Source organism: Cricetulus griseus, assembly GCF_003668045.3.
Source record: "Cricetulus griseus strain 17A/GY chromosome 1 unlocalized genomic scaffold, alternate assembly CriGri-PICRH-1.0 chr1_0, whole genome shotgun sequence".
Lineage (NCBI taxonomy): Eukaryota > Metazoa > Chordata > Mammalia > Rodentia > Cricetidae > Cricetulus > Cricetulus griseus.
Window position 1 is genome coordinate 253793765 of NW_023276806.1, and position 24241 is coordinate 253818005.

At 49.7% G+C, this 24241-nt stretch overlaps 1 protein-coding gene across 5 annotated transcripts; it reads right to left on the bottom strand.

The window, feature by feature from the left end:
- Positions 1-284: 284 nt before the first annotated feature.
- Mocs1 (molybdenum cofactor synthesis 1) lies at positions 285-24209 on the bottom strand. 5 transcript variants are annotated; one of them, XM_027394559.2, is made up of 12 exons: positions 24011-24141; positions 22301-22365; positions 19168-19294; positions 17260-17427; positions 10310-10474; positions 8171-8232; positions 7789-7900; positions 7488-7600; positions 6986-7096; positions 3958-4078; positions 3421-3468; positions 285-1657 (listed from the first exon to the last, which is right to left on the bottom strand). In XM_027394559.2, the coding sequence occupies exons 4-12, from the start codon at positions 17414-17416 to the stop codon at positions 897-899; spliced, it is 1650 nt and encodes a 549-aa protein (XP_027250360.1). In that variant the 5' UTR covers positions 17417-17427; positions 19168-19294; positions 22301-22365; positions 24011-24141; the 3' UTR covers positions 285-896. The 5 variants fall into 5 exon arrangements, with proteins under 5 accessions (XP_027250360.1, XP_027250357.1, XP_027250359.1 ...); XM_027394556.2 differs by lacking the exon at positions 22301-22365 and having other exon boundaries at positions 24011-24207; XM_027394560.2 differs by lacking the exon at positions 22301-22365 and having other exon boundaries at positions 1522-1657; positions 3406-3468; positions 24011-24206.
- Between the last annotated feature and the right edge of the window lie 32 nt (positions 24210-24241).

Consider the following 24241-nt stretch of genomic DNA (forward strand, 5'->3'; position numbering starts at 1 on the left):
CACCCACATTTGAGAACCCAGCACGCCAGGCCATTGTTTGGGGTGCATGAACCAGGAGCCTCTTATTCACAAGCCTGATCTCCAAGAGTTTGGTGATATAGCTGAGCTGGGACTCGCACCTGTCAAACCACCTTAGGGCGCATTCTGCATTTCTCACTCTGTCTCCTCTAGGGGAGTCCAGAGAACATGTCCCCTGCCTTTGTAGGGCCCCTGTTCCCACCCCACCCCATTCATAGAGCATCTTAGGTAAAACATAGCCGCCGTGCTCTTCTCACAGACAAGAGTCTTTGTCTCCAAAGCTGGCTTTATTTGTGCGCTGAGGAGGAAGGTCACCTTCAACTCTTCTTTCCCTGATATGTGCCAGAGGAGAGGTGTGGACAGACCACAGAAGCAGAACCAGCTGTGGGTAAAGGTTGGCATGAATCCTTAGGGTTGTAGTCCTTAAGTGTGCATCCCCTTGGAGGAGAGGGCTGGAGGCCAGGCAGTTGGGATGCTATGATGTGTTCTTTAGGAAGCTTGTGCTTTTCCTTTCTCAAAGGGGTTCCTCTGCTTAATGAGCCCTTGTTATCTCCCCGGGGAAGAGAAGCGAGAACCCTAAATGAGAAGGGCTGCTTAAAGCTGCCCATCTGAAATAACTCAAGTAATATGACATGATGGGGCTCGGGGGGTGGGGGGGGGATCCAGTATCAAACCTCCCATTGATGGAGTCTTGGAAGGTGTCAAGGATGGAGGTGCTTTATGCTGAGGACATCTCCCAGGCTACGATAAATATCACTAGTAAAGAGGCAGGGTGACCCTAGGTCACAGTGACTAGATTTAGAGGAATGTGACGTCTTTTCCTTGGCCCAAATTGCATCTCCTTGGGAGACATGACTGCAGTGAGTGAGTGAGGCACCCTAAGCCCGATGGAAGTCCCCCCTCTGACCCCCAGTCTTGCTGATCAGCTTCACCTCTGCCACCACGATGTCCCTACTGACTGCCTTGCACATGTCATACAGGGTAAGGGCAGCCATGGCAGCCGAGGTCAGGGCCTCCATTTCTACACCAGTGGGGCCCCGGGCCCGGCACGATGCCTGGATCAACACAGCATGGCGTGTGCTGTCCAGCTCCAGCTGTACCTGCACGTGGCTCAGGACCACTTGGTGGCACAGGGGGATCAGCTGACTAGTTAGCTTGGCTGCCTGGACTCCAGCCAGCTGGGCCACTGCTAGAGCATCTCCCTTCTTCAGCTGGTTCTGCTGGACAAGCTTGAAGGCCACAGGTCCAAGAAGGACCACAGCAGAGGCGACAGCCACCCGCTCTGTGTCTGGCTTCCCGCCCACATCTACCATAGCTGCTCGTCCTTCTGAATCCACATGAGTTAGCTGAGTTGAGGTTGGCCCTGGTCCTGGGGGGACAGCAGGATCCTGGGAGCCTTTGCTAAGGCACGTTGAGTGAGTATCAGAGTCTGGGTAGTAGCTGTAGTGTCTCTGAGGGGAGCCAGACCCCAGGCACTGCCGAGACAGAGGGAGGGCCATGGGAACATGGAGTCTTTTCCACAAAGTTGCCATCTTATCAGAGAAATTCTCCCTGGCACTCCGATTCCGAACACAGAGGGGATCCCAGAAGAAAGTGCTCCAACTAGCTGGTGGGGAATCTTCAAGCATCAGAAATGACCCTGAAAGGCAAGAGAAGAGATTGAGCCTGCAAACGGGTCCTTTTTCCACCTCTTCTCCTGACCCCTCACTGTCCCACCAGGAGTTCTCATTCACAATGGGGAGAAGGAAAGACAAAAGCAGACAGAGAGCTGGGCTTGACAACGGTGCACGTCCTTAATCCCAGCAGAGGTAAGTAGATCTCTGTGAGTTCAAGGCCAGCCTGGTCTACAGAGAGAGTTCTAGGACAGCCAGTGCTATTATATAGAGAAACCATGTCTTAGAAAACAAAACAAGTAGACAGAGAAGAAACCAGAGAGAAGGTGCCTAGATTTGGTTTGTGCTCTTCAGACAGTGGTGCAAGACCACTTATGTGTCTCCTGTGCTTCTGAACTTGGTCCCCCAAATTTTGCCTTAGGCCTGAAGACTGATGCCTGGAACAAGCAGCCTTTTGATGTCCATATCTTTTCCTAAGCCTAGCTAGGTCCCACCCTGAATTACCAATCACAGGTATTTTTACCTTGATACATGGACAATGAACAGCAATCGTCTGATTGACAGGTAAGACACTAAGCAAACAGCTCATCTACTAAAGCAATGTCAAGTCTCTATAAGTCCTCTTATTGGACATTAAGGGACAGATTGGTTCCCATGTCCAGAAAACCTTGGGGTTTCTGCAGACTGCTGTTTCCCAAAGAACAGACAAAAGATCAGCATTGGCACCCCAACATCAGCAGCTGCTGAGAACTCATCCAAGTGGGCACTTTCACCACAGTCTTACCAACTCGGGTCGAGCGGGTAGGGTCCCTGAGGGGTTCACAGGCTGCTGGGTCAGAGAGGCCCTGACTGAGGAAACTCTTGTTTTACGATAACCAGGCCAGGCTAGTCACCCCACACATGTCAGTCAAGAGATTCTCTATTACAGTCTGAGCCCCACCCTCATCGGTCAGAAAGAGGACTATCAAGGCATCCTGATCCTTGCTATGAAGATGTATATATGGGGATAGAGGGAATGACTAAGGTACCTTCCCCACTGGAATGCCTCTCCTGCTCTGGGTGGCCGGAGTGCTCTGGCCCAGGGATTCTGCTTTGCTCAGGACCTGTGGGCCACTCTGCTCTGGAGGAAGGAACCATTTCCTTCAGGTTTCTTAGTGCTTTTTCAGTTCCAATGCTAATTCGGAAGGTCTGGATCTGGGTGTGACCACCTGGGCACTGAGAACAGCAGCAGTGGCTCTCCTAGACCCTCAGGGACCAGCCCAGTACCCCAGGACAGGACACTACCTGGGGCTTTATAAAGTGGTGTTTCCAATTGAGGAAACATCCTATACTTGAGATACTCTGTGCACAGTCCCTGGAGTGCCCAGGGAATGGAAAGCTCAAATCTTCGACGTAGGCCTAGTAGAGACAACTGATGGGTCACACATATGTGCAGGTAGCTCCATGTGGCAGAGAAGGGGCATCTGTGTCCTGCCGGGAGATCCCACAGCTGAGAAGCTTACTTTCCGAGGAGAGCTAATGCAGCGAGTAGCAGGTCTTTAGAAGCCCCTGCCCTGATTTTGAGAGAGGGAGAAGGGCTACTCTAAGTTTGGAGACAGAGGGTTTACTGTGGGCAGGGAAGAAATAGTAGACACGGGAGGTTTAAGAAAAGATGAAAGGAGAAATCTAAAAATAAGAAGGAAGAATATTATGGAGCAGAGCAGGGGTTGTCTCACTGGGGGAACCCCACTGCCCTGCAGGACCCCCCAAGTTACAAGGGTAAGTAGTTACGTACTGATAGGTCACCCACCGATGAGGATCATGGGCCGGTTCTTCATCTGGGCAATATTGAACATGCCTGGTGTGAGGGAACGATGGACAGACAGGAAAGCAGGGGAGGGGAAGGAAGGGAGAATTTACTGAGACACACGGAGGCAGAGTGTGGCTCCTATGCACAGCTGCAGGCACTCTGACAAAATCCCTCCCTCACATGTGCCACTACAAGGTCACCCAAGGTGGAGCCCAGAGAACAGTCTGGGGATGCCCAGGACCTGGCACTCCCTCCCTCTCTCCCAAAGACAACGAGTGGGAAACCAGGGGGCCAGTGATATCTCTTAGCCTGATAAAACAGTTCAGGAGAATTTGGGGTCTCCCTGTATAGCCCATGCTATGTCGATTTCCTCAAAGAACCACCACACCCCAAATCTAAAGTTCCAACAGGAGTGGTCAGTGGCCAGTGGACACTTGGCCCGGGCTTGCTTTATTGTGCCTCCCTCTCCTCCAAGCTCTCCTCACACTGACCCTGCCACTCCCGCCAGCCCCGTCTTCGTCTTCAGCCAGCCCTTACCTGCATGCTGCCTCTTCTTCCTACCCACTGCTGCCCCAATGATTCTCAAAAGCTCCTCCTCAGAGGCCCCTGAGCGCAGGTGGTCCCGCAGGGACACCTCAGAGTTCCCGAAGAGGCAGACCTGTTGTGGAGGAAAGAACAGCTTTAAGCCACCAGCCCCACCAGGGTGAGCACCAGCGCTAAAGCCTCCCCTCCCATGGCAGGCTCACACTTGAGGCAGGACCCAGGGCCATAGGGAACAGAAGGGACTGGATGGATGAGCCAGAAAAGCCAGACAAGCAGGCAAAGTCAGACTTGTGTGTGGGGCTTAGCCATACTCCTTTCACAGTGTACCATATACACCGAGAACTAAATAGATATGAAGAAGGAGCATATAAATCCAGGACTGCTGTTACTTTCTGAGGTATATGATGAGGAAGCCTCTATCACCATGAGAGTGGACCCCAATCAATAGCTGGGCACATATATCAAGTTTCCCATCGGTCCTTCAGTCCACGGTCCCTGTTTGGCTGCTGAACAGCTGAGGGGTGTTGGAGAGGACAGCTTTGGAGTTTCTGTTTGTTTCTGAGATGAAGTCTCATTTTTTTAGCTCGTGCTATGTTGTCCAGGAACTGACAGAAACTCTCCTCCATCTGACTGTGCTGGGGTGACAGGTGTGATATGCTCACACCTGGCTGGAGATGTCGTCTGTGGCCACTCAATCTTAAGTCAATGTTCCCTAGCTTCTGTGAGAACTTGGTCATAAGATGGAGATGGTTAAGGTAGTGCAGAAAACCAACACATCACCCTGCTACAACCTACGTGTCAGCTGTGCTCTTCAGACACAGAAGAACGTCTAAAAGCCAGGGAGGGCTGAGCTATGGAGCAGTCAGCGCTGTGAGACCGACAGTCTGGTGTCTTCAGCACTGGGCTGGGCATTCCCCATTCCTACAGCACCCGGCCCACCCTTCACTGACACTCCCTGATTCCTCCATAGACTTCTTGTGAGCTTCCCTGTGCTGGCTTTTGCCTGGAGATCAGGAGAGAGGAGGGGGAGGCCCTGCTTTCCTCCACAGCTGAAGTGCCAACCCTTTCCCCTCAAGGCTGCAGTCTCTCTGGCCCTCAGTGACATCCCTTCCTCCATCTCCCACTAAATAACCTTCCCATTCTCTTTAGACACCTTCTGTACATTTCCCATAGGACCTTGATGGACCGATGCCACCTGTATTCCCAGGCATTTCTGGCTCCAGGAAAAGCCCCTGTCTTCAGTAACTCAGTGTATACTTCTTTCTATATTCAAATGGGCCAACTCCAGACCTGGAGTCCAGACCCCAATCCTAAAATTCCAGGCCCAGAAGCCACTCCACACATTCCCCTCCTCCTTTACACACACCACGAAGCTCTTTGAGTCTTTTGTCCAAGATTTTTTTCTTTTCTTTTCTTTTTCTTTTTTCCTTTTCTTTTCTTTTTAAGACAGGGTTTCTCTGTGTAGCTTTGGAGCCTATCCTGGCACTCGCTCTGTAGACCAGGCTGTCCTCAAACTCACAGGGATCTGCCTGCCTCTGCCTCCTTAGTACTGGGATTAAAGGCATAGGCTACCAACGCCCGGTCCATATTTTTTTCTTATGCATATATATGTGTTTATGTTTCCTGTATATAGATATGTGTGCATGCACATGTATGTGTGAGTGTATGTTAGTATTCAGGCATTTGTACTGGCCTGTCCATGGGGTCCTGACAGGACACGCCCTTAGCTGCAGCCACTAAGAGCACCATCTGTGCATATTAACTGTGCTCCCTTTTAAAAAAGCCCTGCCCACCTCCCACCCCACCCCCTCTTCCTTCCTTCCTTTCTCTCCTTTTCTATCTGTTGCTCTCTCTCCTCTCTTTTCCCCCTCTTTCCTCTCTACTCCTGTCTCCAGAGGCCAGTCTCCCCCCTTCCCTTTCCCCTTTTTATGATCCCTTTCCCTAATAAAACCCCTCTGCTTGAACACTGTTGGGTGGCATCTTTCTCTCTCATGTTGCTTATCTTAAATTAACAACAGTGTACACGCACAGAAGCCAAAGGTCCACGTCAGATGTCTTCCTCAACCAATCTCCACAGTAGTTTGTGAGACAGGGCCTCTCATTGGTCTAGATTTCAGCTACTCAGCTAGACTAGCTGGCCAGTGAGCTACAGTGAGTCTCTTCTCTCCACTTCCCCAGCACTGGGGTTACAAGCATGCAGCCATGCTTGGCTTTTTACATGGGAGCTGGAGATCCAAACTTGGGACTCCATGATTGCACAGAAATTACCTTTCTGCTGAACCATCTCTCTAGCATAACCTCACACTGTCACCCCACAATTCACTGAGCCATCTCCCCAACACAACAATTTATATATCTTAATCATTGCTCAATATCCACTTAATGAGTTTAAGTTCAAATCTGACAAAGACGAAGATTACATCTCCCTCATGTTCAGAAACTTCGTATCTCTCCCTGCAGTCACAAGACCACATTCTAAATGATAGCTCTCAACAGTGTGGACTCCCTAAATCTGTTTTCCAGTGTCAGCCATTCTTCAAGGTTTCTCAAGCCACCATCCTCAGCACCAGCACAGACAGGCCTGGGACAAACGGCCACTATGCTTCTGGCCACCACCTCTTTGAAGGTGCCAATGAGTTGCTATGGCCGAAGGGAACGGGCCTTTCACAGTCTCAAGCTCAAACATGGAGAGTGACAATTAGCCAAGTAATGGGTTTTCAGAGTGAGTTCCTGGCTGTGTGGAAAAGGTCAACCAGTTGACCCAGGGATAACAACCCTTTTTGTTCCCCTCTGTCAGCACTGAGTGATAGAGAGGACCCCTGATAAACCAGAAGCTACACTGAGGTCCCAAAGGATGAAGGATTGAAGAAACAAGGGTACTGCCAACACAAACCAGATTCACTCTGATCACCCCCAAGCTCCCCTCCACAGAGCACTGATCTCCCCTTTAATGAGAAGCTCTTATGGAATGTGAGGGAACTGGGTAGCAAGGGGCCCTGGGGTAGGAGGGCGGGATGCTCACCTTGAGGTTCCCGTCGGCTGTGATGCGCAAGCGGTTGCAGGTCCCACAGAAGTGCTCTGACATGGAGGTGATGAAACTGACCTGGCCCTGGAAGCCAGGGATCTTAAAGGCCTAGGGGAGAAAGGTGGTGGGAGGGGCGGGGTGGGCTATCCCTCACTCCCAAGACCCCCTCGCTGATGTCAAGACCCCACCCTGTGGCTCTCTCACAGTGTGTGGGTGACCCATAAGTCCCCACGGTTGCCTGGCTTGCTCTGGAGAAGAGTTGCTATGGATACAGGTCTCTGTGGATGCCAGGCCATGTGGAGGAAAGGGACAGCGCTGCTCTGTTTGCCTGCATGACCTCTGATGCCACTTAGTTTCCCCCTTCTAAGTCTAGGCTGCTCTCTTAAGCCACACCCCCTGTCTGCACACTGTCCCTCTGCTGCACTCTGAACTTACAGCAGCAGCCAGCCACTCTGAGGGAGGCAGGGCCGTCCCCGGCACCACCCTCCCGCTCCCTAACCTTGGCGGTGCTGGAGTCCTCCTCGGGCAGCTTCTCCAGCCCTGGCCACCGCTGTCGAATGGTGTCCAGCATCTCCTTGTAGCTGACCATCTTCCTGAAGTTCCACTTGTTGCCTGTGTTTGGTTGTGGGTGGCAGGGGGAGCTTTTGAACCAGAGATGAAGGGGACCCTGCCCAAGGATCAGATCACATCCACGTGTGACCCCAGAGCACCCCACACCATCCTCCCACCTATTAGCAGTACCTGGTACAGCCCTGAGGCCCATGCACCCCCTCCCTCCCCACCAAGCCCTTGTCACTCACCATCAAACGGCATGTACTCAATGAAGCGCACATCCAGGGGAAGGGCTTCTGTCAAGGCCACGAAGTCGAGAAGCTCATCTTCATTCAGGCCTCGCATCACCACACAGTTCACCTAACCAAGGACAACGGGGCAGTGAGAGGCCTTCATGAGGATGACCTTTGGGATGCGGTACTGCTCAGGGCCCAGTCTTTGCCTCTGGCCCCCCATTAGTCTCACGGCTAGGATATCCCATGGGGTTCACCGCTTTTCTCTATTCCCAATGAGGGAGAAGAGTAGCAGGAAGCAGCGGGGGGTACATGTCTACTTGCCAGGCTGAGGGTTGTCAAGGGGCCAGCAGGATCAGGAAGGAAGGCAGAGTCAACAGGGGTGACAGATGCTCACCTTCACAGGCTTGTAGCCCAGCTCAATTGCTTTGTGAACACCCTCCATGACTTTGTGGAAGCCTGTGGAGAGGGACAAGCAAGGATTCAGGGACCTCCTTGTCCAGGGAACAACCAGACCCATGTGGAACAAAGACTCCTGAGAGACCATCAGGCTCCATGACCAGTGAGAGTTTTCCCTCACAGGCGAACAACAGACATGTCAGGTTACATAAGCCAGATTCTATGTGGGTACATGACACAAAGCATGGTTTTGCTACTTTCAATGTATAGTATGTGGCTTTTATTTTTAAGTTATACTTCTTTTTTCAGGTATGTATGTACATGTGCATGCTCATGTATTTGTGGGGGTGCATGCACAAGTGGAGGCCAAAACATCCTGGGGTGTCACTCCTCAGAGCTGTCTACCTCGTCACTTTTTATTTATTTAATTTTATGTAAATGTGTGTTTAGCCACATGTATGTGTGTACATCACATGCATCCCTGGTGCCCACAGAGGTCAGAAGAGGGCATCGGGTCCCTTGGAATTAGAGCTACTTTATTGACTATCTTGCCAGTCCCATGAAGTTTTTCCTAACATGGGATAGGAATGACTGTTTCCTCCAGGACTCAATATTGCTTAATTGGGGTTCACAGGTCATATTCTCAGTGATTAATGATTACAAATGTTATCTGTAAAACACATTTCTGGCTCCAAGGTTGTAAAAGAGGCCATGAGTTGGATGTGGCCTATGGGCCACAGTTAGCTGACCCATGATCTAGTTGAGCCTTTGCACAGTCTAGATGGGGAAACTGAGGCCCTGCTGCTGTCTTCACACTCCACCTTGTATGATGCAGGCCCCTCTCTCACTGGTAGTTCTCAATAAATGTTCCCTTCAGGGGCAGGTGAATGCCACAGCATAATGGGGGTGGGGAGGAATGGTACCCCGATGTCAGATGTGTCCCTGGGGAAGGGGGTTGTGCTAGGGAAGAGGATAAGGGGACACAGATGGGGCCCAGCTTGAAGCATCCCTTCCACTTCCATCTTCCAGCCTCCTGCTCTGTTCACAGCCTTCTCAGAGGAAGTAGCCTAGATCCAAATCCTCTGTGCCACCGGGTCAGCAGAACCATCAAGTCCAGATGTCCCTCCTGCCATGAGTTTCCCCTTCCCTTGGCACATCAATGGATACTATGCGATCAGCAAAGGCTGTTCTATGTGGTCTTACGTTTTGTTCCAGCAGTCTACAGGGTCTGGGCAGTGTCCTATGCACAAGCCTGAGACTCTGAGTTCGATCGCCAGCACAGCTGGATGTGATGGCATGCTTATAATTCCAACCAGGGAGGAAGAGACGTGAAGTCCCAGGGCTCACTGGCCAGCTCAACTACTCTAAATTAGTGTATCTCAGATCCCAGCAGGAGAGGCTGTCTCAAAAACTCATGATGGACAGCCCATGAGGGTAAAGAGGAGGCTGTCCTTCAGCCTTCATCTGCACACATACCCACAAGTACATAAAAATACACCCATCCCTCCACAAAAATAAAATATAAAGTAAAAAAATATATTAAACTATATTACTACACTTTAAATTTTGTCACAGTGGATGATGCAGCCCTCTCCAGAGGGAGGAGCCTCAGCCAGAGGGAGGAGTCTCAGCAGAATGAGGAGCTTCAGCCAGAGTTTGTGACCTTCTAGAATGCTCCAAGCAGGAAGCTGCACACCCAGGCAAGGAAGGAGGAAGATAACAGCATGGCTGGCATTGACAGTGCGCCAAAAGAAGAGGGTGGAGATCTGTCTTTCCTAGCACCCCTCTGACCTTCCAGAGCCCCCAAACTCAAAGGGTAGAGTGCCCATGGTCAAAAGAAGCCACCACATGGGAGACATGAGTGAGGATATTTGGAGCAGGACATGAGGAAGAGAGGCTTACAGTCAGGGGCCTGACACCCCAGCTGACCCATGTGTCTCCAAGCAAACAACCTGGCCTTGGTATTAATCCTTTGAAACAGGGTCTCCCACTTAACCTGCAACTCAAGGGCTTGGCTGGGCTAGCTGGCCAGCCTTACCAAGAGCACATCCATAATTTAGACACCAGGAGGAAGTGACCACCTCAGCACACACACAGAGCCCTGAGGAGACCCACACTTCAGCCTGACTGTGGTCACCTTTTCTGCGGACGATAAACTCAAACTTGGCAGGAACCAGAGTGTCCAGGCTGATGTTAACAGCGTTGAGGCCTGCCTGCTGGAGCTGGGGCAGGAGCCGGGCTAGGTTGATGCCGTTGGTGGTGACACCGATAGTTCTCAGCCCTTCCAACCGATGAAGTTGTGCTGGAGAGACAGGAGGAAAGCATTGGACTGTTTTTCCTGGGAAAGGGGCAGGAAGGTAAAATTTTTACTCTACATGGATGGAGTGCAAAGGAGCTTCTGCTGGGCATGGTAACAAGCGTGGAAATAGAAACCAGGGTGAGAGGCTGGACAGATGGATCGGCTATTAAGATCACTTGTTTCTCTTGCAGAAAAGCCAGGTTCAGTTTCCAACACTCAGGTTGCAGCTTACAACCACCTGTAATTCTTGTTTCAGGGGACTGAAGCCTTCTTCTGACCTCACTACCAGGCACACCTACATACATATAGGCAAAAACACTCATAGGAATAAGAACCAGTGTGTCAACCAACAGATGAAGCACTGTGTGGTGGTTTGATTGTATTTGGCCCCCAAAGGTGGTGGCACTATTAGGAGGTGTGGCTTTGTTGGAGTGGGTGTGGCCTTGTTGGAGGAAGTGTGTCACTGTGGAGGCGGTCTTTGAGATCTCACATATGCTTGAGATACTGCCCAGTGTGACAGACCACTTCCTGTTGCCTGTGAATCAAGATATAAGAACTCTCAGCCCCTTTCCTCCGGCACCATGTGTGCCTGCATGATGCCTTGCTTCCTTCCATGACAATAACAGTAAACTTCTGAAACTGTAAGCCAGCCCCTATTAAATGTTTATAAGAGTTGCTTTGGTCATGGTGTCTCTTCACAGCCATAGAAACCCTAACTAAGACACACTGGATCCTCACCCTGGGCTGGGTGCTCTACTAAGACCATCACAGATTAGCTCACTGAAGCTGCAGAACAGGGATCAATCCTCATTTAGTAACAAGGAAAGAGGCTTCAAGAAATTACGGAAACTGCTTAAATTCACCAAGTTAGTAGCACAGCTGAGGCCAGTAAGACATGTGAAGGCCAGAAGTCAATGACAGGTGTCATCCTCAATCACTCTCCAAATGGGGCTTTGAAACAGGGTCTCCCACTTAACCTGCAACTCAAGGGCTTGGCTGGGCTAGCTGGCCAGCATCTTCACAGAGCTTCCTGTTCCCACCTCCACCTAGCACTGACATTACAGAGCATACCACCGTACCTGGCTTTTACATGGGTCCTCATGCCTGCACGGTAGGCACTTTACTGACTAAGCCATCTCCTGAACCCCCAGAACAAAAGGAATCTTAAGGAACTCCACACAAAAGAACAGAGGAAAGAAAACAGTGGGACTGAAACACCCTACCTGGTCAGTCAGATCCAACAGTGTCCAAAAGAAGATGCACTGTGAGCTACAGTCTGCATGTCCAGTGTCCCTGAAGGTCCTGTGTGGTAAAGGACTGGTCCCTAGAGTGGTGCTACTGGGATGTAATGGAGCCCATCGAGGGAATGGGGTGGCTATGGGAGGACTAGAGGTTCTGAGCATCCTCTCTGTTCCCGGTCTTCAACAGTCAGCATCCATGATGCTCATCTGACCAGAGTTCGAATCTCCAAAACTGCCATTCAAAGAGACCTTTCTCTATATATCTATAAATGAGTTGCCCAGGGTGTTTCACTGAAGTAACACAAAGTTAACAATACAGTGTCAGAATGTTCATAGTTATTACTTTTCATCAAAGACTAGATTACAATTTTTTAAAAATGACTAACTATTCTTTTTCTATGATGAAGAAGTTTTCCTTTACAATGGAGGAAACCCTTAGGTAGGGTTACTGATGGGATGAAGACCATGACCAAAAGCAAGTTGGAGGAAATAGTTATTCACTCACAGTTCATCATGTACAAAGAGGGCAGAAACTCAAACAGGACAGCAACCTGGAGGCAGGAGCTGATGCAGAGGCCAAGCTGCTTACTAGCTTGCTCCTCATGACTTGCTCAGCCTGCTTTCTTAGAGAACCAAGGACCACCAGCCCAAGGACAAAACCACCCACAATGGGCTGGGCCCTCCTGCATGAATCCCTAGCTAAGAATATGCCTTACAAGCTTGCCTCTAGCCCAAACTTAGGTGGGCATTTCCTAACAGAGGTTCCCTCTTCTCAGATGACTCTAGCTTGTGTCAAGTTGACATAAAACTGTCTGGCATAGTGAGTCAACAGACAGTACCCATGCCTCGACCTTGACTTGATTTAGTTCTCTATTAACTGTGACTGGGACAAGATCCTCCTGGCCCTTGTACCAGGGCCTTCTGTCAGCTTTACACCACAGCAGAGATTAAGAGTCAAGTGCCAGACTCTAGCTGAACTGAAAAAACAACAGATTACCAAATTAACCAGCTGGTTATGAAAACCAATAAGCTCCAAATTGAACATTTCCTGCAGGAGGGAGAGGAGTATCATGAGCCTCAGGAGGCAAACAAAAGGTCACAAGTCTGGGAGACGGAAACCTGGGCAATCCCTGATGGTCCCTCCTCTGAGTCTATTTCTGGGGAAGGAGACTGCACAGCCCAACTGGTGAGCTGACTGCAGGCTGTGCAGAGAGCTCCGGGGTCACAGCTTTCCTAACATGTCACTGGTGTTGGGGTGGGCTTTTGATGACACAGCTGCCTTGTGTCAGTCCTCTTGCTCCTGGAAGTAACCCCTCATTTCTACTCCTGTCAGTAACCCCCCAAAATCTCGCTGGTTTAACAAGACAGATATTGTTACTTTGATCTCTTGTGGATCCCATTTTGGGGGGTAAATACGTGTGTGTATGTGTGTGTGTGTGTGCGCGCGCACATGTGTGTGTATCTGTTGTGATTCCCCAAGGAAAGCCTACCACACAACAGCATGTTCAGGTGTAAGAATAAATTCCACAGCCTTTCTGAAGAGAAGCCAGGCATGGGCTTTACAAAGCCCTGGACCTGCAATTTCATTGTCAAATTTAACCTAAGGTTTACAGGAGCCATACATTTGTAAGGGACCCTGGAAACAACTCAGCTAGTCAACAGTACAAAACGGGTTGAGCCAAGTTTCTCTAGAATGGCATGTTACCCAACCCCAACATCACTGTGAGCTAATGCGCTGGGTGTAAGGAGAGGCACGCTGTACCGTAAATGAATGTGAAATGCCCCATGGTCATTTGTTTCAACACTTGGTCTCCAACTGGTATCACTGTTTAGCAAAGCCATGGACCTTTGGGACTTTGGGTCTGGCTGACAGACCTACAGGGCTGTACAGGTGGGGCTGTATAGAGGGCTATAGGTAGACTTAGTTTGTCCAGTCTCGGCTCCCTGACCCAGAGGTCATACAGCAAGTTCTGCCACAATGGCCCCAGCCGTCCTCCTTCTCTGCTCACCCTGTTCACTAAAGGAAATCACTCTTCTTTAAGTTTCTTCTTGTCAGCTACTGGAAACAGGCATGAAAAGGTAACTAATGCCCTACACAAGATGCAGCGAAGAGAGGCAGTTGGGACATATGTAACCCATGCATAGATGTAGACAGCCTTCACAGAGGCCAACAGCAAAATTCTCTTTGCCTTGCCCCTCTGAAATGTGCAGATGTTCCTTTCACTAAAAGAAAGTAACAGTTGCTGTTTGAAAGAGAGAGGTTATGGCTCCCTCTGCCAAATCAACAATAAAAACAAAAACAAACCAATGGGGAAACTTGTAGGAATGTGGGCAGTAGTTTAGAACATAGCATGGCCTGGATGAAGGCAACTGTCAGAGCTAAGGGACAGCAAGGCAGGTGGGCACTTTGTCTGGCCTTCGGCCACTCTCTGGCATGATCATCCTGATTGATTATGGAAGGACTTGGTGAGCTCATCTGGGAGCCCACTGGAGAAGTCTGGGAACAGATGAGGACCACAGGTGGGCACTGACCAACCTCAGGTGTCCACTCCTCCAACACCTCCTCCAGAGTCCCAGGCCTGGTGGACTGACATCAAGGGCAAGGCCCTCCTTCCAACCCCGTTTCTCCCTGAGGGAGTCAAGGCAGAGACCTGAAGGCAGGCCGATAACAGACATGACTGAGTCACTTGTCATGTTCTGAGAGGACCTGCCACTCTGCTTTGCTTGAGCTTTCACAGCCAGATGGACTACAGGAAACCTCTACAAAGCCACACTGTAGAGCACATAGACCTCAGGGAACCTCACCTGAGGCTAAATGAAGGGGCCTTTCTATTTCCCTCCCTCCCTCCCTCCCTCCCTCCCTCCCTCCCTCCCTCCCTCCCTCCCCATCCTTTCTCTGTCTTCCCTTCCCATCCAAACAAAAAGACTAAAAATAAAAAAAGAAAGAAACTGAGTTAAAAACCCTAATACTCCATAAAAAAAAGCCACATGCAGCCATTAATACCTGTGACCCCAGTGAGTATAAACCCAGCACCGTAGGGGACAGAGACAGGATGGTGGGGCTTGCTGGCTGCCAGCCTAGCTCCAGGCTCACCCAGAGACTGTCTCCAGGGAATAGAGTGGAGGGAGATACAGCAGGACAAAGGTGTCTTCCTCTGGCCTCACCCACATGGGCATATACCATGCAGATATACACACCACCCCATACACACAAATCTAAGCCTCTAAAGTCTTAAAAAAACAAAAACAAAAGACTGTCAAATTCAGCAAACACGAGACAAGTATGACTGTCTAACAGGCTTTCTATTGCTGTGATAAAGACCTTGTCCAAAAGCAACTTGAGGAGGAGAGTTTATTTGCCTTATGCTTTCTGATCAGAGTCCATCACTGAGGGAAGCCAAGGCAGGAACTCAAGCAGGGCAGCAACCCGGAGGCAGGAGCTAATGCAGAGGCCATGGGATGCTGCTTACTGCCTCGCTCCCCAGGGCACACTCCACCTCCTTTCTTACAGAACCCAGCACCACCAGCCCAGGTGGCCCACCTAGAATGGGTTGGGTCCTCCCCCATCAATCACTAATCAAAAAAAAAAAAAAATACACTATAGACTTGCCTATAGGCCAGTGTGATAGAGGCAATTCCTCAACTGATATTCCTTCCTCACAGATGACCCTGGTTTATATCAAGGTGACAAAAAAGCTAAGCAGCGCAATGATAAACGTAATAGATAAAAACATTAACATTCTGAAATAAAATTCTGAAAAGATAAAGAGGCTTCATTTCTCAAGCCTTCTTAAAGTGGTGTTAAATGGCAGAAACGCAGAAGTTTCAAAGTCAGTGAAAACAAAGAAGTGATTTTCAGAGTACAGTGCATTTTGTTTCAAACCTAAACTTATTTATTCTCTATATAGCATCCCACAGCAATAAACCAATCCGGGTTTTCACACACTAATGTAAACTGGCTGAGCTGTATTACAAAGGCTGCCTCTTTAATCCTTCAGGAGAAATCCTGAGAATGACTAAAGGAAAAGGCAGTCTTGACATAAAGGGAACAGCAGATAATAAGTAATGTGTGTGGAAACAGGAGAAACCAGGAGAAAATGAGGCTGCTCTCCCAAGGAAAAAAGAGTAAGAAAATCTGAAATCAAATAACCATTTAAACAGGGTCATTTGCAGGTACCTGAGAGGTGAGGCGGAAGGACCACAAGTTCAAGGTCATCCTTGGTTACGCAGGGAGTTTGAGGCCAGCCAGGGTTAATGAGACCTTGTCTAAAACTAGAAAGTTACATACACATACAATTATATAAACATATATGTGCACATATATGTAAACATAACACACATATCTATATGTATGTGTGTATGTATGTATCTTAAAGTGACATCAGACTTCTCAAAAACAATGCTTGCCTTAAAGAGACAACTGTATGACATTCTTAACGTATGTGTATATATTAAGTTGAAAAGCATGGAAGTGAAGGGACATGGTAACACCCAGATTGTACACATGGTTAAGAGGAAAAGAAAGGGTGACGGAAAGAACAAAGTATTAAACAAATCATGGGCAAAAGTTTGCCCAAGCTTCTGAGAAACATTTTACTACACAAGGGAAACTACACTGAATGCCAGTGAGACATAAAGGAAGAGCCTGTTCAAGGTATACGTACTCCTTTGTAAAATTCAAGGAAACCAGGTAAAAGGGAACACTAAAAACTTTCAGAGAAAAACATCCATTACCTTAAAGAAGCAAGAACCAAGTGAAGTGACACCAGACTCCTCAACGTCAATGCTGACAAGGAAAGCGTAGAGACAACCACATGACCTTAACATTCTGCAGGAAAGACGCTCAATACCAAATGCTACCTGTTGGGCTCTGGGGGACTGCTCGGTGGCTTAGAGCACACACTGCCCTTCCACAGGACTACAATTCGGTTCCCAGTACTCACTGCCTGTAACTCCAGCTCCAGGAGATCTGATGCCTGGCTTCTGGCCACCTTGGGCACTGAATTCCTGTGCAGATGCACACACATGCACACACACCTAATCACTTCACAGCCTGCAGTGTGCCAAGGCTCTGAGAGAAAAAGGCTGGAAGGACACAAGGATGCGCTGGAGGCAGAGTGGATCAAGGTCCTGCTGAATGGAGCAAATCTGAGCACCCGGCAGAGGGTAAACTATAAACTCCTGGCAAAGGATAGAGAAATGCTAAGCCAGCTTTGTGGGCAGAGGAGAGAAGGGGCAGAGTAGTGGCTAGCAGGAGCCTGGTCACATGGCCTCCTGGTAAGGACTCTGAACTCAATGTCATAGCCATACACTGTGATTTAGCATCTAGTAGCTAAGCATCTAGTACCTTAGCATCTAAGACCTTGGGCAAGATAAACCACTCATAGCCATCATTCCTCATCACACAGAATACATAGCAGCTATCTTGGCTGTTGCAGGACTCTCTGTCTACATGAGTGACAGCTGTCAAATAATCATTAGTCAGCACTGGAGTCCAGCTGTATGAGACAAGAGATGACGACAGCAAATGACATCTATCCAACTCACCCACGATGTCCACCACATCTGGCCGGATGAGTGGCTCTCCACCCGTGAGTCGGATCTTATCCACACCTTCCTTCACAAAGAGTCGAGCAAGGGTCAAGATCTCCTCTGTGGTCAGTAGGTCAGACTTGGGGGTCAGGGACACACCCTCCTCAGGCATGCAATACCGGCCTGAGGAAAGGAAAGGGATGAAGAGGCAGGGAACAGGTGTGGTAGGCAGGTGTCAACAGGCCAACTGCAGTCCCAAACCCTGTCTGAACACTACAAACTCACTTGGCATTTCTCATCTCCCTGTAATCTGGTTTCCACCTGGGAGCTGAGTATGGGTGAAAGATGATAAACTAGGCTAAAAGCAGGGCCTGGCTCAGATCAGGGGAATGCCTGAGATGCTGGCTCCTTCAATCTGAAGGCAGCTGGGCAGACTAGCTTAGAAAAGCCTGGTGTGCTGTGGTGGTAGGGGCACCATTTCCTACCATCGCTTTCTGCAGGCTGCCAGGCCAGGCCAGATCTGCTAGACTGACAAGTGTGTGCATCCCTGTCGATGAGCCTCAGCGTGGCCCAACACAAAATCACAAACTTAAATCATTGTGAGATTTTATTTTTGCAATCATGTATGTGTGCATGTGTATGTACCAAAGGTCAACGTGGAGTGTCCTCCTTAGTCACTCTCCGTCTTATTTTTTTGACACAGGGTCTCACTTTTATAGGGAGCTTGCTGACTGGGCTAGGCTGGCTGGCCAGTGAAAGGGTCCACCTCCCAACACTGGGATGATGAGAGCACTTCCATGCCCTGCCTTCCATGTCCTACCGTTTTTTTAAACATGGATTCTGAAAATTGAACTCAGGGTCTCATACTTGCACGGCAAGCACTCCCTGACTGAGCCACCTCCTGGCCCCCTACAAGTGTGTATGTGTATGTGTGTTTCTTTGGAATCCAGTTGCTGGGTTCTCAGTGTGATCTTTGTAGACATCAACATCTAACAATATCAGAAGTTTGGAAATGCCTATTGGAGCCACAAAGCTAAGCATGCACACTGAATGTACATCTGGACTCTCAAGACAAAATAGACAGTGAGAACAGAATAGCTCATGTGTACTATATTTTGTTTGGTTAAACATTTACCAAATACATATGTGTTTACTTACTCAATACTGCTTATTGAGAAATATAGTGGGGCAGGAGGAGAGGCAAGAGAAAAGGGAGGGAACAGGTAAGTGGGACTAAGAGGGAGGAAAACAGGGGTGAAAGGAAAAAAAGGAAGACGATCCACACTGGAAAGTCTCCAGCAGTGCACATAACCCCAAGAGCAGGCCAGGACTGCACAGTGGGCTCTGTGTGTTGGTGTGGCTGCAGCTGGTCCAACACAGGACTGGGGTATCTCATGGCCTTGGTCATATTTATCACTCATCTGAAACACACACACACACACACACACACACACACACACACACACAGACACACACACAGACACACATACACACACACAGACAGACACACACACACAAACACAACACACACCCTAGGCCATGTCCTGGACTTTGGGTACTAAAGAAAAACAGGAGGAAAGTGTTCCAAAGAGGGAGAAGAGCCTCAGACCTATTCTTACCCCTAAAACTGACCACAACTGTTTCCAAATCTAATGTTGAAGAGAACCTAGCTTCCATAATCCCAAAGCAAACTTCAGCCTTGTGTAGCTGCTAGCAGGCTGACCAGTGCTGGTGAGGTGAGGTGAATGGGAAGGGGAAAGTGGAGGGGGGAGGGCTAGGGAAGATTTTCAGATATGAAGGGAGGGACTGCAGATGTCACTTCAGCAGAGGGGCAGTGTCCCAGAGCTGCCCGAGAAGGGAGGGACTGCAGATGTCACTTCAGCAGAGGGGCAGTGTCCCAGAGCTGCCCAGGAGGTGACTCACATCGGAGGTTGCACTTCTCTGTGAGAGAGATCCGCAGGTAACTGTGCTGGCGGCCAAAGCTGTCGGTGAGGAAGGCAGAGAAGGGAGCCGCATGCTCCTGGAGGAACTGGAGCCTCGTGGACTGCCCCTGGAAGGACAGGGACACCATGAAGCTAAGAGGCCTTGCTCTGTGGCTCTGCACCACAGCTCTGGCTCAGCTGTGGAGAACTGAGGGAACCCAGAGATGGGCTGCCTCTCCCTTAGCTTACACGGCACCTCCAGCCCTCCAGTTCTCCACAGTAACCTGGACTGCTCCTCTCCCTGATTGACTGAAGATGGACCCACCCCTGAGACTGTACAGACATCTTCCCTACAGGAGTGAGCCCAAGCCTGGTGCATTCAAGCTGGAGGCTGAGTGGCTGGGAAGTCTAAGGGCTTCTTAATGGAGCCCCTACATTTTACATTCCCTACCCAGCACCAAAAGGAAGGATTAGTCAGTCACTTGTGAGGCCTAGGAGAGGGGATTGCTGCAAGCTCCAGGAGATACTTAGGAGACAGGTTTGTGTCCGAATGGCCCCATCCTGTTCATCAACAGCTATAGGGAATGCAGTCATTAGCGAATGACTACAGGGTCCATTTCTCTGTGCTTTAGATGCTCCTGCATTCAACTTAACACATGGTTATGCAAAGGCCAGGGAGGAGCCAAATAAATCCAGGAACTGGGAGTGAGAGGACCAAGGAACATGACTCAGCAGAAACCTGAGAGCAAGCCTGGCCAAGGGCTGATTAAGGGGCTGGCCATTAGCCCAACCTGCCAACACACACCCTTCCCTCCCAGCTGGCCAAGCAAATTTATCACTTGGATACAGCAAGCCCCATCCCAGGCTCTTCTCCTCCCCCACCTCATGACACCACCCACTTCCCTCAGTCTCCTGGGGGGTGGGGACATGACCTAAGGGGTCCAATGCAGACCACAGTATGTCAAACTACTGTGAAACATATAAGCCTGCCTCTAACCTTATGAGGTTACAGAGAATCTCTTCCAGATGGGCCTTTCCCTGTACAAGGCTCTCGAGGCAGGCATTCCATGGCATTCACCACACATCGTCCAGGACAGCTGGGGAATCCTGCCTTCAAGAGTGACTTCCTGTGTTGTTTGAACTCTGCACTATGCAGCCAGGCCTGAGGAAGCTTTTAATCTAGGAGCAGCAATCCTAGTTCTGAGCAGACTCTGGAGCAGGTAAACCTGAATTACAACCTGGTTCTAGCTATGGACCAGGCACCTGGATCTGCTTGAGTTCCAGGCCTGCCCCTTCCTTTGGATGTTGCAACACAATGCTGTCAGCTACAAAGTTTATATGCCTTTAGATGTTGCAACACAATGCTGTCATAGATAAAGAACCACACAACTATGTTAAAACAAAGAAACAAGCAAACAAAACCCTAAGATAATAATGTTTTAAGTTATGGCTTTGTGTTGGGCCACACTCGAAACTATCTTGGAGCACAGGTGGTTTGTAAGTTGTATAGTGGGAATGTCCAAAGAACTGAGAACATTCTAGAGAGATGCTATGTCCCTCACTGTCTATCTGGATTGTTGAAACAAGATACCCCCAGGGAACTGGAATTTCCCACATGAGTCTCATGCTGGGAGAAAGAAAAGATGCCAGCCAGAGGGGGACATGTATTTCTTCCTACAGAGATTTCACAAAGTGGTGATAGCCCGCCGGACCCCTTCTCAGGAAGGACTGGGGTTGAGACAATGATGAGTCAGTGATGGACAGGATGCACACCTCTTGCCTTCTATTTACTCTAAACCTCATGTCAGTACCCCAAAGATGGACTTGTGGGGAGAGGTGTCCACTGAATCTCTTTATCCCTTTTCCCAATATGACCATATTGAATAAAACTACTGTTTCTGCTTTTCACTATTAATTTGACTAATTTGGCACTTTGAGGATGGTGGCTAAGCCTGGCTTGCTCCAGCTGGTCACGAGCTCTGACATGACTGCAGTAACAGTCAGACATGCCCGCTTAGCCTCCTCTTCTGCAAAGAGAAGACAATCTCATTTAATTCAGCTGAAGGGTCCCTTACAAACACTATACTAAGCTATTGCCATCTGTGATAGTTAACATTGTCAACTATACAGGATCTAGAACTGCCCAGGAGACAAGCCCCTCTAGGCATATGGAGATTATCTAGATTAGATTAATTGAGCTGGGAAGTGCCTGCTTCTGAACCCATGTTTTAAAAGCTAGGGAGAGATCCCTGGTGCTCACTGTCTAGCCAGCCTAGCCAAATCACCAAGCCCTGGTTCCCAGTAAAAGACCTTGTCTCAAACCAATGTGGACAGCACCTGAGGAATGACATCTGAGATTGCCTTCTGGCTCCCAAACATGTGGGCACATGCATATGAACATACCCCCTACAAACACAATCTCAAACTATTAAATAAGAGCTGTCCCAAGCTTGATTGTATGGTCTTCTCCCCCATGCCCTAAGAGTGGGGTTTCTTTGTATCTCTGACCCATGACCAGCATAGTCCACTCCCCTAAGACATGGATTTCAAGGATCTGGGCTGACTGGAAGTGAAGAGGAAAGACCTTCCCAGCACACCACCCTGCTTTCTCCTATACCCACTTCCTGTCTTCAATATCCACTTGCCAGTTCCTGGTCTTCTCTAGAACTCTGAACATCTAAGTGACTTTGCCTTACCCAGGGTCACCCCATCTTTAACCCCACCAAGACAGCACAGGCTCAGGCTTCAGCCCAAACTCCTTTCTGCCTCCAGGAAGTCGGAATAGGGTTCCAGAGAAAGAAATCCACCAGCAAAGATGTCTGGCCCACCTCAGTTATCAGTTTCCCTTGGAATCTGTGAAAGCTGTCCAGCTGTCTTTAGACTGACCCAGGGCCTACTTTCCACTCTCCTCAGAGCCAGCTCCCATGGAAGATTCACTTCTCTTTCAACCCACTCCATGATACACAGGGTGCCCAATGATCATCCGCCATGGCTCTCTACCTCAGACCACCAGAGCCCTGTGGAGGACAGGCAGAGGGTCCCCACAGGAATGGAAGGTAGGATGGGGATCCTGGATGTTTACAACTCTGCTCCTGCACACTGGCAGTGGAACTGAATACATAATTTCATCTCACCTCTAAGATTCTCTTACAGATTCCCAGGCCCTGTGTTCTGGGACAAGATGAGCTGGTCCAAGCCTCTGGATTTACAGAAAGAAAAAGAAAGGGAAAGTGAGAGCCCGGATTAGAAGTCAGATAAAACCAGAGGCCAACAAAAGATCACAGATCTCTGTATGTCTCACTGTTCCACCTAACTCATTAAATGTGCTTCAAGCAGCCAAAAACATTTGCTGACTTGGCTGGCTGCATGCACTGTGGGAACCTCTGTGAAATACCTAGAAAGGCTGAGGGAGCCCTAGCATCCAGCGACTTTCAACAGGTGGAACACAGCCCAAACTGAGATACTCAGAATGCACTGTCTGAAGGGCACTTGGCAGAATGGTTGCTTGTCCAGGTAGGAGGGACCTTACAGGACTTACTACAGCATGTGCCACAGGCTGAAAGGATCAATTATCGCCACACTCATCAGCACAAGTGCCTGCATTCACCAGGTTCTGAGTGTAGAGATTAACACATATGAAATGACACCTTATGATGAAGACATTAACATTTCCATCCCACAAAACACAGGCCCCATTCTCTGAGAGAAGAGAGTCACATGGCAAATCCCAGGATTCTGCTCTGGAGCCTGTGCACTTCCTGCTATATCACTCATGCCCTCACTGAATAAAAGACTCGGCACAGCATCTGAGGGAAGGGGCTAGCACAGGTGCTGGGGGTTTAAGTCCCTGCTCCCCTTACTTACAGTGACCTGAGGAAGAAAGGCCACCAGTTAGTCACATTGCACAGGCCCTCTCACAAAAAGTAAAAATTAAATTCAGAGGAAAAAGAAAGTTCTTTCTGCTAGTATCATTTTTAAAGATCTCACAGCGGCCTTGGCTTTCCCTAGCTCTTCACTCAATCAAGTACAAAGTTCAAGGGTTGAAAATCCCTGTAACAATAAGCCGGCTTTATCTGAGGATTCTGGAGGGGCAGGTCTGAGGAAGTGAGCACCCTGGTACAAGTCTGCCTGGGTCTTGAGCAAGACCAGAGAGTCAAACATTGTGAAACTCAAGAGTCCCAGGACATCAAGCCCAGTCCAGGAAGGCAGATGAGAAGTAGATGGATCTATAAGAAAAGGAATGGGCCCCCTACAAATGCTTCCCTAACGGTGCCAGGCAAACAACGAACAGAAACTGGGAACAGAGAGATGCAATGGAGGCCTGAAGGACCTGCTGCACTATGAAGACAGGCAGGACTCCTGACCTGGAGCTTTGTCTTGCTCTGTTTCTGACTAAAATGAGGCGGAGCCCTCCCAAGAGAACCAAGACAGATCATGGAGCCCTGCCACTACAAGGTGACAACCAACTGTGGGTGGCACCCTAGTTCTTGCCACACTAAGAAGCAGGTGTCCTGGCGACCCTTGACTATGAACTGTCACCCTCCACTGGGAGGTGGGGGGAAATGTTTAAAAAGTTGGGTCACAGGAGAGGCTAAAACACTGGAATCTAAGCCTCACTCCCTGGTAGCCCCTAGTTCCTGCAGTCAGGAGACCTGTTAGAAGGTGGCATGGCTGGGGATTCCAAGGGAAACTCTCGAACTCAAGCAACCCTCAGTGAGTGTCCAGGGCCGTCCCCAGAAGAGGCCTCCAGGCCAGGCCAGGCCAGGGTGCTTTCTCCGCATTCAGGGTGGTGTGCTCGGACCGCCTTCCAGTGAGGTTAGTGCGGGCGGGCGGGGTGGGCTCACCTCCCTGGCGGGTCTTGAGGGCTCCGCGGGGCGGGGCTGCGTCACCGGAGCCCCCGAGCTGCAGCCCCGGGCGGGCGGCTTCAGGAGCCTCCGCAGCATCCGGAAGGCAGACGGCGCCGCCATGAAGCCAGCAAAGGGAAATGGCTCCGGCTGCTTTAGAGCGGGCCTCCCGAGTCAGCACTGCACCCCGGACCAGCCCGGGGTCACTTCGGAGGGGAGGAGCGGAGGGCG